The following is a 14,355-nucleotide window of genomic DNA, read 5'->3' as shown; positions in this document are numbered from 1 at the left end:
TCAAAAATGAGGACTTGCAAACAGCAACTTGTGGATCTTGCAATTTCATACATTTAATGTAATAAACTTTTAAACGTGCAATTGCAAGCTTATGTCTTATGTTTAAAAAAAGCAAAAACTGAAATGTAAACTTAGATACGAGACATACGCTTGCAGTGCAATTTCCAGTTACAAAATCAAAATCATGAGAAATAATGTTATTTTGGTAACACTTTGCTTTGATGGTCCATTCGAGTATTAGTAGACTGTGCTTAATATCTGATGATGCTGCTCCTTCAACAGACATTTAACTTACTATAAGAAACTTTGCAAGTACATTTCAACTTACATTAACCCTAACCCCAACTTAACAGTCTAAGTACAATCTAATGAGAATTAGTTGGCATGTAGATGCAATGTAACTTAAATTCAAAAAACGGACCATCAAAAGCCGTTATTTTTTTTAAAATGCAGATTATTGCAAAACATTCATACTAGCTAAACCTAACTTAATTAGTTAAGTAGCAAATTATGAGTTTATTGAGCTAAATGTCATAGTAAATGGTTTGTTAATAGTGAGAAATGTCCTTTATATGTATAATAAAGTCTGACCTAGCTTTACAAATCATAACTCAATGTACTTATATGTACATATGCCACAGCCATATCACCCTGCAGCACAAGACCGGTTACTTACTGAAGCTAAACAGGGCTGAGATTGGTTAGTCCCTGGATGGGAGACCACATGAGAAAACTAGGTTGCCGATGGAAGTGAGGCCAATAGCGGGTGCTCAATCTGCAATCTGTGTGAGTCCTAATGTCCCTAATGAAGGGGACACTACACTGTCAGTGAGTGCCATATTACGAATGAGACGTTAAACTGAGGTCCTGACTCTCTTTTGTCATTAAAAATCCAATGGCACTTCTCATAAATAGTAGGGGTCAATCATCCCAATCCACCGAATTTGCTCTATCACTGTCTCTCCACTCCACCTACAGCTGGTGTGTGGTGAGTGCACTAGCACCATTGTCCTGTGGCTGCTGTTGCATTATCCAAGTGCATGCTGCACACTGGTGGTGGAGTGGAGAGACCCCCCCATGATTGTGAAGTGCTTTGGGTGTATGCCCATACACGATAAATGCGCTATATAAATACACATAACTTACTTACATACACAATGTACGTAACTATTGACATATCCTGATCTTCTCTAATCGTTTAGTCCACCTAAATCAGAGATGTAGAGGGCCAGAGGGCCAGTGTTCTGCAAAGTTTAGTTCCAACCACATTTAGGCTAGCTAATCAAGCTCTTACTAGGCTTTCTGGAAACATCCATGCAGGTTTGTTAAGGTAAGTTGGAGATAAATCTGCAGGACACCGGCCCTCTGGGACAGAGTTTGGACACCCCTTGTTTAAGTGGACTAAACGATTAGAGAAGGTCATCATTAATTACGTACATTGTTTACAATACAAGTTTGGATACACTTGACTTAAACCTTGTCTCTTTTCTACAGTCAATTGCAAAAATGTATCATATCCAATGTATAAAAACAAATTCCTTCCCTTATATATTTTTTATTTGATAATCTTTCATTTGGATATGTATAAAAACGTCTCAGTCTTTCATTACTATAATTAAACTACATTGGGTGTTATAAACTAAAATAACCAAACCAAAATATTCCTTTAATATCGCTTAAACTCATGCATGTCTGCTATTGGCAATAGCTGTAATTGTACAATAATTTACAACAGCTAATTGTACTGTGTTACCAGTATTCTAAAGGTTAAACATTTCCTCTAACTAACAACAACAACAACACAATCGACACTTCTTTGCTGCTTCATTCTGCACGCCTTTGAAAGTTCGATAATCAATGCAGCCTGTTTGTAGGATCACAGACTCAGAGTTAAAGCATGCGTCCTGCAGTGAGATGATAGAAATCACTAGGGTGTGGTGCGCACCGCAGTACTCGTGAGCGCCTTCAGAAGCTCCTTCATTAGCAATGCAATTATTCCACAGGGGTAAATGTACAGGGTGAAGGTCAATAGAGGTTTATCAGGAGTTAAAGAGATGTAATTGCTGTCTCCTGGTATTGAACTGATAAGCACAATCACACACTGAGTTCTGTGGACCACTTAATTATGCAGAAGAAATGCCATCACAGTCCATTTCGACACACTTTGTTGTTCCAATGGACACACTAAACAGATGTTTTGACATTTTCGATGTAAAATAGCATGTACTTTCTCCCATGCGTATAAAGCTCATGCCATGGAATCATACATCAATAAGCATTTTCTATGCTCATTTTCTGCTCCAGAAGTTCATGTTTTCCAATACTGCTATTGCTCCATCAACTCAGAACTTTGCAACTAAAACAACTGACAGGATTAATAATGAGCCAAACATGATGAAAAATAAATAGGTTTCATCTCTTTTAAGACATGGAAAGACTTTGAGTCAAACAGCATAAGGATTGAAGTGAGAGCCGGTCTCTGAGAGTCAGCTGTGTTTGTGGCTTGACTGCTTTAAGAAGGATGAGGGAGAGAGAGAGAGAAAGGAATAGGACGTGTTGTCAAATGTACTTTCAGTAGTGTTAACGTTGTATTGATTGTGGGTCGTATTCATGAGGGTTAAATCACCTCATCTGTCCCTCCAGAGGCCTGTCACTGGATGAACTGCCTCCATGCACAAATCCAAATCCGCACTGTCAGAGAACTGTCTGCTTTAATAACAATAAATAAACCAATAGACCAAGAGTAGAGCATGGTGTAATTTTGTGTCACAGTTTAGTGAGACATGGGACAAAACATATTTACCTACACTGTAAAACCAGACAGTCAACTTTATCAAATGAAATGAGTGTAGTTCAATTTTGAGTGTAAAAATCAATTTTGAGTGTAGTTAACTCAAAATTGACTGAAAGTTAATTCTACTCATTTGAAAAGAGTTTTGAACTCAGTGTTGAAGGTAATGAGTTAATTAAATCCCTCATTACTTGAACTTCACAGTACTCATATAGATTAGTTTTTTTTTAAACTCAAATGGTTTGTAGCAATCAGTTTCCTCAAACAGTTTGAGTTGCCTTAACTTATTGGGTTTTACAGTACTCAGTTGGTTTGAGTTCTCTTCATTTATTGGGTTTTACTGTGCTCAGAATGCTTCGTTTACTCAAATGGATTAAGTTCACAGTACTCATTAAGATTAGTTTTTGATCTTAAATGGTTTGTTGCAATCTGTTTTCAGAAAATGTACATTTAAAAACAATAGTTTACGTACCAAGAAATCTTGCTTGGTATATTTAGAACAAGAATTAGATGATATGTTTAAAAAACTTAATCCTTATACTTTACCACAAACTTTTAAACCACTCGTTTTGACCCACTTGTCAGCAAAAACCTATTGAACGTTTTAAATTCACACAATTTACATTGATGCACCTATACACAATCCAAAGTCACTTACATTGTATGGGTCCATCTATTAGTCCAATGTCAGAACTAACAGCATGGGTGAAGGTTAAATGCGTGTAAGCCTTTTTAGCACATGTGAAAAGAAATATTTTTATTTCTTAAAATTTATTTTTTATTTGTTTACAACTTTGAATTTAATCTGATTCCAATTTACAATCATTTATATTTAGATTCATCCAATTCAAGCTGACTACCTTATATTTTGTGATTTGGTCTAATTTAGATCAATTAAAATAATAAATCCTTATTTTCAGTTAATGGTTCATTGTTTACCCGAAGACGCTTATAGTCAGTATGCTGGCCAGTTACATACCACACAGAATCTGCGCGCGCGAAATTCTGCAGACTTCCGCAGATTTTAAGACCATCATTGATTCTGTTTATTTACTTGTGTAAATGTTTGTAAATTTATATTTATTCAGTTTCTAAATTAATTTAAGTATAATTATTGACTAATATGAAAATATTCGTATGATTTATTTAAAATACAGTTTATTTAAAATAAAGTTACATTTTCTGTCTTTTAGTAGATCTATTATATGAGAGACTTGCTTTGTTTACCAAATAAGTGGATCTAATTTGGAATAAAAGTTTAAAAGGTATTACTTTTTATTTCATTTATTAAGTTTTTAGTTATGATACTCCTAAAGTAATTCTGCATAAATCAGCAGATTTTTAACACAATTCTGCGTAGAAAAAGCAAAAAATGTCTGCAGATTCCATCTGGCCCAACTCATACATAAAGAAAGTTTGATTTAGTCACTAGATTATATCATACTAAGTCAGTGATAATCAGAAATCAACTGGTCTCTAATGCTGTGCCTATGCTCCATCCATTATGCCTTAGTGTGTGAGCAATCCTGGCCTGGAATGCTGAAACATCAGCCTAAACAATCTGCTAGTTACAAAGATTTCAGGAGATATTAGAGTTCAACAAGAATTTTACATTTATTTGTCAGGCAAAGATTTTTCATGCCAGTTCACATAATTAAACAAAATAAGCCAATTCAGATTGTACATAATCAATTACCCAAAGATGCATTTAAGAGTTAGAGATAATAACTGACTGCGAAGAAGCACGTTGCAGCATTTAAACCTTGATGCAGTGCTCAGAGACTCACACGCTGCAATGGGGTATCCTGGCTACAGGATCACACAGACATTTCTGCACCTTTCCCTTAAATACTCAAACCACCATAAATTCAAGACAATAAAAGCCTCACAAAGACCCTTGCCTTGTCTTGAGTTGATGTGAAGACCATTTTCCCTGGAGTGGAGCATCTGGCAAAGATCTTTTCACAGTCAAAACCCAAATTAACTGATATAAGGGAGATTGTAAAATATTACAGTGAAATTGAGACCACTTTACCAATCACACAGAGACATTTAAAACGACACCACACATGAATACAGAGCCACAAAATACACCATATTAAAAACGTAGACATTCTGTGTGGAATGTGAGTGAGCTGCCCTGGTGGAGAAGGTAAAGCCGAGGGCAGAGGATGCATGATCGAGCTGATCTTCTTCCTAGATTAGAAAGTTTATTGTTTTAGTGCCTGACAATTCTCATGGTCGTGTCTCATGTGGAATTCCATACCAGTCATCAGGGTTTAATATTGTGGAGAGACTTAGACATCCTTACAGATTGAAGGTACTTATTTTATCAGTTTGGACAATATATAATTGTATGCCAGTGCTATTTTTCAGATTTTGTCTCTTTTCAGAATCAGTGATGTGTAGGAATGGACAAAAGAGTCTGTGGAAACATTAACTGTTATAAGGATTAACAACAACCTTAATCAAAAAGAACCATCGATCAATACAACACTCCAGCAAACAGATGTTGTTTTTTCTTTTCAAAGCTGTCAATGTTCACCTCATTAACCTGATTCTCTTCTGTTTCTTTCCACAGAAAGGAAACACTCTGCGTCCCATTGATGCTGAAGTAAAGGTAGCACATATTCCGAATCTTAAATCGCAATATACATTACTATTCCATTAGTATTCAAGTGTCTGGAGTCAGTGATAATATTTATTCATTCATTCATTTTCTTTTTGGCTTAGTCCCTTTATTAATTTGGGGTCACCACAGCGGAATGAACCGCCAATTTATCCAGCATATGTTTTATACAGCGGATGCCCTTCCAGCTGCAACCCATCTCTGGGGAACACACATACACTCTCATTCACACACATACGCTAAGGACAATTTTAGCTTACCCAATCTTTTCAGAGAATCTAGATCTTTCTAGAAAAAGTAAAATCAGGTCATTCAAGCCCCTTTTGACATTTAAACTTCAGCAGAATACTGAATTTGTAATCCAAAAAATATGGTACACAAAATTATTTAAACTTGAAAATCTTTGTTTTAATAAATTGGTAAACATACAAATCTCCTTTCAAGGGCACATTTTAAAACTACATTTTATAACTTCAGTTTAAAGCAACAGATGGGCCAGTGATATCACTCTAAAGCTCATTGTTACCGTTATAGTTATCGGGCATGCCATACATGATAACTAACACGCTAACAATAAAAATACAATAAAGAAAGACATAAACAACATAAAGATAAGACATTTGAATTTCCGGAAAATGTCAACTGGAAAAACTCCCAGAATGATTATGTCCAGCTGATCAGTAATAAAATCACTGACAGCCAATCAGCTTTTACAAAGCTCAAGCAAAGGGGCAGACCAAATTGAACTTGTTTAGTTGGTGCTGACAGCCTAGTGGTCAGTGTGTCAACATACAGTTGAAGTTTTAGCCCCCCTGTTTATTTTTTTCCCCAATTTCTGTTTAACGGAGAGACGATTTTTTCCCTAACACATTTATAAACATAATAGTTTTAAGAACTCATCTCTAATAACTGATTTATTTTATCTTTTCCATGATGACAGTAAATCATATTTTACTAGATATTTTTCAAGACACTTCTATACAGCTTAAAGTGACATTTAAAGGCTTAAGTAGGTTAATTAGGTTAACTAGGCAGGAGAGGGTAATTAGGCAAGTTATTGTATAACGGTGGTTTGTTGACTATCGAAAAAATAAAGCTTAAAGGGGCTGATACAGTAATTTTGACCTTTAAATGGTTTTTAAAAAATTAAAAACTGCTTTTATACTAGCCGAAATAAAACAAATAAGACTTTCTCCAGAAGAAAAAATATTATCAGACATACTGTGAAAATTTCCTTGCTCTGTTAAACATAATTTGGGAAATATAAAAAAAAAATTATTCAAAGGCAGGCTAATAATTCTGACTTCAACTGAATATAGCAAAACTGGGCTTCAGAGTTGGAGACCTTTCTAAATCTCATCCCCCTACTCTCTCCAACTTCTCTTCCTGTCAACATATCTACCGTCCTATCATAATAAAAGCAAAAATAAATCTAAAATAGAAGTGTGTTTAGATGTGAATTCTTATCATTCTTGGTGTGAATGAACCATATTTCCCTCTTTCTTTCTGTGTTTGTGATTGGATGATGAAGAGCTCCTGCTTGTCTTGCACTTGCCATTTTTGCTGGTTTGCAATGTTACGTGTCACCAAGGAGGAGCAAAACTGCATCTATTGAGTTTTGCTTATATGTGCATTTATCTTCCTCCACTCATTTTTCATATCCACATCTGCCTCCTTCCCCACCTCATTCTCTCTTTGCTGCTTCAGCATTTCCCAAAGTGTCAGATTAGACAACAAATAAGTGCATCAAATTTTAAAGGTGCAGTCTGTAACTTCAATCAATGTTTGAACAAGTAATGTACAGTGTCAAAATTATCTCCTTACCTCAGCCTCATCTACAATGGTAACCTTGTAATAATGTTATCTAATTTCAGAGGTACTGCTAGGTTTTCACAGGAAATATGAGCTTGTGTCATTATATTACATCCTCATCAAGGATTCCTGGCTACAGGGCTGTTTTAACGCAATCTCACTGCAATTTATAATCCAATTCAATTAAATTCATTTTTATTTCTATAGCACTTTTACAATGTAGATTGTGTCAAAGCAGCTTAACATAGAAGTTCTAGTAAATTAAAACTGTGTCAGTCCAGTTTTCAGAGTTGAAGTTCAGTTTAGTTCAGTTCAGTGTGGTTTAAATTTCACTGCTGAAAGTCCAAACACTGAAGAACAAATCCATCGATGTACAACTTTTTGATTTAGAGGCTAATTCATTCAATTTATACAATCTTGATGTATATATATATATATATATATATATATATATATATATATATATATATATATATATATATATATATATATATATATATACGTATATATATATATATATATATATATATATATAATACAATTTATCATCCCCCAAAGATTAATGAGCTTAGGGATGGAGTTTGGTGTAGGCATCCTCTCAAATTATTTTAAATGATTGATTTTGTATTTATTGGCCACTTTTTAAAAAGTTCTCAAATTAGTTATCGAAGTGGTGACCCAAGTTCAATTTCCGGCTCAAAGTCTTTCCCCTCTCTGCTTATGCGTTAATAAATTCCATGACACTCTCACCAGTCCTTACTCCTTATTTGCGTCTAATACCCCAGTTTGTCACGGGGCATGAATGAAATGTTTAGTAGTTAAAGTGAAACTGCCAAGCTGCGGTTAAAGTCAAGCATCCTGCTGATTTGATTCAGAAGGGCACTTTGTTGTCAGACGGCTCACCAGTCAGGTATACATCCACGCTAAAATATCAAGGTGAAAGTCATCATAGCTTGCGTAGAATAGACCCAGCTCCCAACCCAATTTTGAGAATAGATTAACAGTGATATTTTTTTATCGCGCAATAAGAGTCTCGCGTTAACGCTGATAACGGCCCACCACTATTATATATATTTTTCAAAGCAGCTAGATTAATTGAATTAAAGGTGCAGTGTGTAAGATTGACACCCAGTGGTTGAACTAGGTTTTGTACCCCAAATTCAAAACAATTTTCACCCAGCCCTTCCTCCGACAACTGCACACAAATGCAGGTTGCCAGATTGGCAACACCAAAAGGAGTGAGCTTGCCTGATTATCAAGCCTAAAACATAACTACACATGACGTGACAATATCTTTCCATGTCCTAACCTTCAGCTGAGCTTGTTATTTTTGAAATGATCTCTATTTCTTGCGGCTGAACAACGACATAAACTTCTATGACAATGATCACTTCAAGCACTGATTATGTGCTTTATTGAATGTTAAATGATACCAATGGGAGTACCATTTCACATGACATTTATTGCCATATTGAAATCAGCAGCAGATAGTTTATCTCAGATCTTGAAAATAAAATAATATATAGTCTGAAATTGAATGTTGAACTTTGTCACTCAGAATGTACTTTTAATCATATTAATGAGGTAAAATATGTATAGATTTAGAATAGATTCTAAACCTTACCATTTCATTGTAGTGCAGTGAACTATTATGTACCTCTGAATGGCTGTATTTAACCTATCAATTCTTTTATATTGCCTGTATGTATTGCCTCTTCTTGTTGAATCGCTGAATACCTCCTCAATTGTAAGTCCCTTTGAACAAAAACGTCTGCTAAATGACTAAATGTAATGTAATAAGGAACAAACAGAAATAATACATTTGCATGGTTTGATGTGACATTAACAAAGTTGTCATTATATTTAATTACCACTGATAGAGGGATGTATTCTAATGTTTTTATATTAGTTGGTCAGAACAAGGGTGGCAGACATGTTGCTTAGTTATTCAGAGGACATTTTCAGGAGAAAAAAAAATCATAATTAGGTCATATTTTCAAGATGTAAAATCAATTAATCTGGAGTACAGTATCTAATGTACAGTAACATTAGATTCATTCACGTAAAGATAATAATGAAAATTCAAACAAAGATGCAACAAAAAAAGGCAAAACTGAAATCTTAAAAACTGAATTGCAGTGGCATTTACCCTATATAGTAACCATTTCTTGCATTTCACTGAATGCAGCTGAAAGGCAGAAGAACATCTCACCTGTCCCAGGACAAGGATGGCCAGCCTCACGATCCTCTGTTGCTTCAGGTGGTGCGGAAGGGGCACAGGAGGAGGATGGGTGCCGCCGCCGGCCAGGCTCGACTCATGGCCATCACAGACTGTGTGGACAACGGCACACAAACTGACATCAGCTTCCAGAACTTCCTGAATGGGGACAGAGGTTCTTATTTAAGCAGTGGATCACCAAAGCCTCCACACTCCCCTCTTCTTGCCCCGCTGGTGGATCCATACCTAATGAATGAGCTGTGAGAGTCTTCAACGTTCTCTTAATCTCTTTACTGCTTGTGTAGAGCTGTGAATGTTACATGTGCTGAAAACGTTATGAAGAATTGTGTCTCTTTTCACAGTGGTTCTCTGGGGCAAGAGTATAGCGATACAAACGACTACTTCAGTGTGACCAACCATGAGGCGGATCAACAAGAAGAGCTAGAATATGAGGTGGGAATACCAACAAATCATAATAACATTCCATTGAACAAATAATAATGAGTCAAACTTAAATAAGTATAACGGTATAACTTTGATTATTTTACAATAAGAAAACCTTAAAGAAATGTATTAAAAAGTATGGATATTACGGTAAAACACAAACATTTTATTATGGTAATACAATATTTGTATACATGGACCACAAAACCACAAATATATATTTTTTGGAAATTGAGATCTATGTTGTAAGTTGAACAAATAAGTTTTACATTTATCTTTGTTAGGATAAGACAATATTTGGCCAAGACACAAAAATTATGACATATACAAGACACATAAAAATCAGGAATCTGGTGGTTCAAAAAATTTAAACGTTGAGAAAATCTTTTCAAGTTGTTCAAATTAGCAGTTATTATATAGTTATTTAAATATGGGTTTTGATATAGTTATGGTAGTAAATTGACAAAATATTTTCATGGAACATGATCCTTATTTAATACTTTCATGTTTTTGTCATAAAAAAAATAATTTCTATCATTTTGAGCCATACAATATGTTTTTAGGATTCAGGTCAGATTTATATGGAATAGAGGCCATGCATTCAAGTATTTTTTCAAATATTACTACTACTACGACTACTACTACTACTGCTACTTCTAATAATAATAATAAAAAATAAATAAATAAAAAGCAAAAAAAAAAACAACAACGAGAAAACAACTTTTTGTCATGTCGAGATCACATGAAAATTAAGTCATGATCACAAGAAAATAACTTTTTGTTAGAGATTGTAAAGTAAAAATAAAGGTCAAAAGTAAAAGTCTCAATCACCAGTAAAGGAGTTCTTATGTCGAGATCACAAGATAATAAAGTTGTGATCATGGGAAAACAAGAGAGAAAAAATATCTTAGTCTTAGAACTTCCGTAGATTTGAAATACAGTATAAAGGCAATAATATTATTCATCCAAAACTCACTTTTACCTACAGTACCGATATGTATAGAATTGTACTTTTATGACATGGCACATTATCCTGCTGGAAGTAGCCATCAGAAGATTGGTGCACTGTGGTCATAAAGGGATGGACATGGTCAGCAACTATACTCAGTTAGGCTGTGGCGTTGACACAATGCTTAGTTGGTATTAATGGGCCCAAAGTTTGCCAAGAAAATATCCCCCCCACCATTACACCACCAGCCTGAACCTTTGGTACAAGGCAGGATGGATCCATGTTTTCATGTTGTTGATGCCAAATTCTGACCCTACCATCTAAAAGTAGCAGCAGAAATCAAAACTCATCTGACCAGGCAATGTTTTTCCAATCTTCTACTGTCTAATTTTGGTGAGCATGTGTGAATTGTAGCCTTCGTGAAAATCCCAGTACATCAGCAGTATCTGAAATACTCAGACCAGCCTATCTGGCACCAACAACCATGCCTCGTTCAAAGTCACTTAAATCGCCTTTCTTCCCCATTCTGATGCTCGGTTTGACTGCAGCAGATTGTCTTGACCATGTCCACATGTCTAAATGCATTGAGTTGCTGCCATGTGACTGGCTGATTAGAAATCTGCGTTAACGAGCAGTTGGACAGGTGTACCTAATAAATTGGCCATTGAATGTATATTATAATAAAAGATTAAAACCTGTCAACGCAGAAAAAGTAAATCTGCTTGTACTGGAATCTTAATGAGTTGCCAAATTAAAATTTAGACAATATATGCTGTTTCTTTCACACTCTAAGGTACAATATTTATGTGTTTAAAAAAGCAACATTACAACACAATAGCACAGCCAGCAGCACCTCATACATCTGCGTTGGCTGGCTGCATCTTTAAAGCAGAGGGTTTAATCTTTGCCCCATGAGCAGCTCTTCCTCTCTGTCTCTGTCAGGAGGTGGAGCTCTATAAGTCGAGTCAGCAAGATAAACTGGGGCTAACAGTCTGTTACCGGACGGACGAGGAGGATGACCAAGGCATCTACGTTGGGGAGGTGAGTTAACACATCAGGCCAGATAAATTATTTCAGTGCTCAGAACAACAGTGTGTTATACATAATATTCAAATGAGATATTCAAGCTGACTGTTTAACTTAGGTGAATCCAAACAGCATAGCAGCAAAAGATGGAAGGATCAGGAAGGGAGATCGGATATTACAGGTATGTTTACAGCTCAGATGTGCTGTTAGAGAGAAAGGATAATAATCACAAATGGACTGACATGATTGTGTCATTGTTCATCTGGGACACAGGTCAAGCGAGACAAGCGAGACGATAATTGCTGTGACTTTTAGCATGGCCCACGTAATTGCTCTGGAGAATAATTACAGAACAGCAAACACAAAGTGTCACATTTCCATTGTCTTGACAAGTTCTTCATTTATTCTGGATTCTGATGGGACACTGACACATTCATTATCAAAGGGCTCATGAAACATGAACACTGATGATTTGGTGGTATATTATTTTAGAAAAAGACCAGTGGTTAAAGTAACAAATTACAACTACTGAAATGACTGTAATACATTGTTTTTTCAGGATTTGTAATTTACGAAGTAGTTTTAAAAATGTGTACTTTTACTTTCACTTGAGTACATTTTTAGTGCTGTTTTGGTACTTTTACTCCACTATTTTCCTTCAATCTGCAGTCATTGCTCTATTTTATCTTCTCTATGGGGATTGGCTGAGTAGAAAAATCAGTCCTGTGATTCTTGTCCAATCAAATATCTCATACAAAGTAAATCGCATTTTACTGAAAAACCTCAAGACATGGGCACTTTATAAATGTAGCAAACCGTTTGGAAGAATTAAAAACTTTAAAGATTTTTACACACAATGACCGAAAGACTGCATCTCACTGATGAGAAGATGATGAATGCCTACAGTATGACTGAAATCACCAAATGGCCTTAAACAACAATTAAATGCACTACAGAATGTTACATTTTCACACACACACATGCACAAATAGCATGTAAAAACTTAAACCTTTCACAGTGTAGTACTCACTACTCATTACTCTTGAGTACTTGTAAAATGGCTACTTTTTACTCCTACTTTGAGTAATTTTTACAACAGATACTTTACTTGAACTACAGTTTTGGGCAAGTAGTGGTACTTTTACTTGAGTATAATTTTTCAGTACTCTTTACACCACTAGAATAGACCTGATCTTTTATGTTTATGCATGGCTTCAAGTTATTCTCTGTCTCACATTAGATAAATGGGATAGAAGTCCAAAACCGAGAGGAAGCAGTGGCCATCCTGACCCGTGAAGACAGCACCAACTTCTCTTTACTGCTGGCCAGACCAGAGATAGAGGTAAAGGCATATAACATGCAATAGAGAACTTTTATTCAACACCTTTTTAGTTTTTTATGATCATTTTTGTGTTCCCAACAATGTTATGTAAAATGTTTAGAATATAATATATATATATATATATATATATATATATGAATTATTATCATTATTATTATTATTTTTCAATATGACAATCCAAATTAACTAGTTTCATAAAAAATAATTACCTAACTAACACCATTATCTACTGTTAGATCACAGTTTTATATTTGAACAGACACTGCTGACTTTATGTAAGATTCTGGTTTGTGGCATCTTTATTAACCAGGACAACACGTGTCACTTAAATCCACACAGTCATAAGATTATTACAATTAGGAAAAATGAAATAATGATTAAGCAATAATTAAAATATAAAAACATAATAAAATGACAAATAATAACCAATAATCATAATCAAATCATTAACTAATGATCAATAAAATGATATTTGTATTAATGACTAATGATCATATGATTAAATAAAATAATTAAATGAAGAATAAATTAATATAAATAAATGAAAATAAAACACAACACAAATTAATGGTGGTTGTCTTGAAACAACAACACACACAAGGATACTAAACTCTAAATCCTTAGATTCTTCAATACTAACACAAATTGTAGCAACTTCAAAGGTCCTTCTCTCTTCTCTTTACTATCCTCTGGGTACCAACTACCAGAATTCCTATACTTTTTAAAGTATATTTCTATCTCCTATATAAGGAAAGCTAAGGGAAACCCTTGGAGACAAAGCAGACACTGAAATGCAATATAACTATGATTTTCACGAAATCATCCTCACATCGCCTGAGCAATAAAACGGTTCTCTAGGCACGCACAATTCCAGTACACACACTCACATGCACAAAAATAGGCTTTTTGAGGCACATGCAAAGTTAATGGACCCACTGTGTCCCCAACGACAGCATATCCTAAAATTAATGGCTTATTTTGCTGAAGGAAGGGAAACAGAAGTCTCACATCACTCAATGTCTCAATCATGTGATCACTCTTAGTGATGGGCGTCAAGGATTTGTGGCAGTTCCATTAACACTATTCCACAAGGAGATGAAGAGTGAGAGGGAACAAAGCTGCTTTACAGAATATGCACCATTAG

At 35.0% G+C, this 14,355-nt stretch overlaps 1 protein-coding gene across 1 annotated transcript in view; it reads left to right on the top strand.

The window, feature by feature from the left end:
• The window catches only part of pdzd4 (PDZ domain containing 4), a 33,692-nt gene that overhangs the window by 14,609 nt on the left and 4,728 nt on the right, over positions 1–14,355 (top strand). Inside the window, exons 2-7 of the mRNA XM_056463693.1 lie at positions 5,373–5,411; positions 9,421–9,710; positions 9,813–9,903; positions 11,786–11,884; positions 11,988–12,050; positions 13,110–13,211. Coding sequence (XP_056319668.1) covers positions 5,373–5,411; positions 9,421–9,710; positions 9,813–9,903; positions 11,786–11,884; positions 11,988–12,050; positions 13,110–13,211 — 684 coding nt within the window. The remainder of the gene's footprint in view (positions 1–5,372; positions 5,412–9,420; positions 9,711–9,812; positions 9,904–11,785; positions 11,885–11,987; positions 12,051–13,109; positions 13,212–14,355) is intronic.

This window comes from Danio aesculapii, chromosome 8, assembly GCF_903798145.1.
Source record: "Danio aesculapii chromosome 8, fDanAes4.1, whole genome shotgun sequence".
Classification (NCBI taxonomy): domain Eukaryota; kingdom Metazoa; phylum Chordata; class Actinopteri; order Cypriniformes; family Danionidae; genus Danio; species Danio aesculapii.
This window is presented reverse-complemented; position numbering and strand designations above follow the sequence as displayed.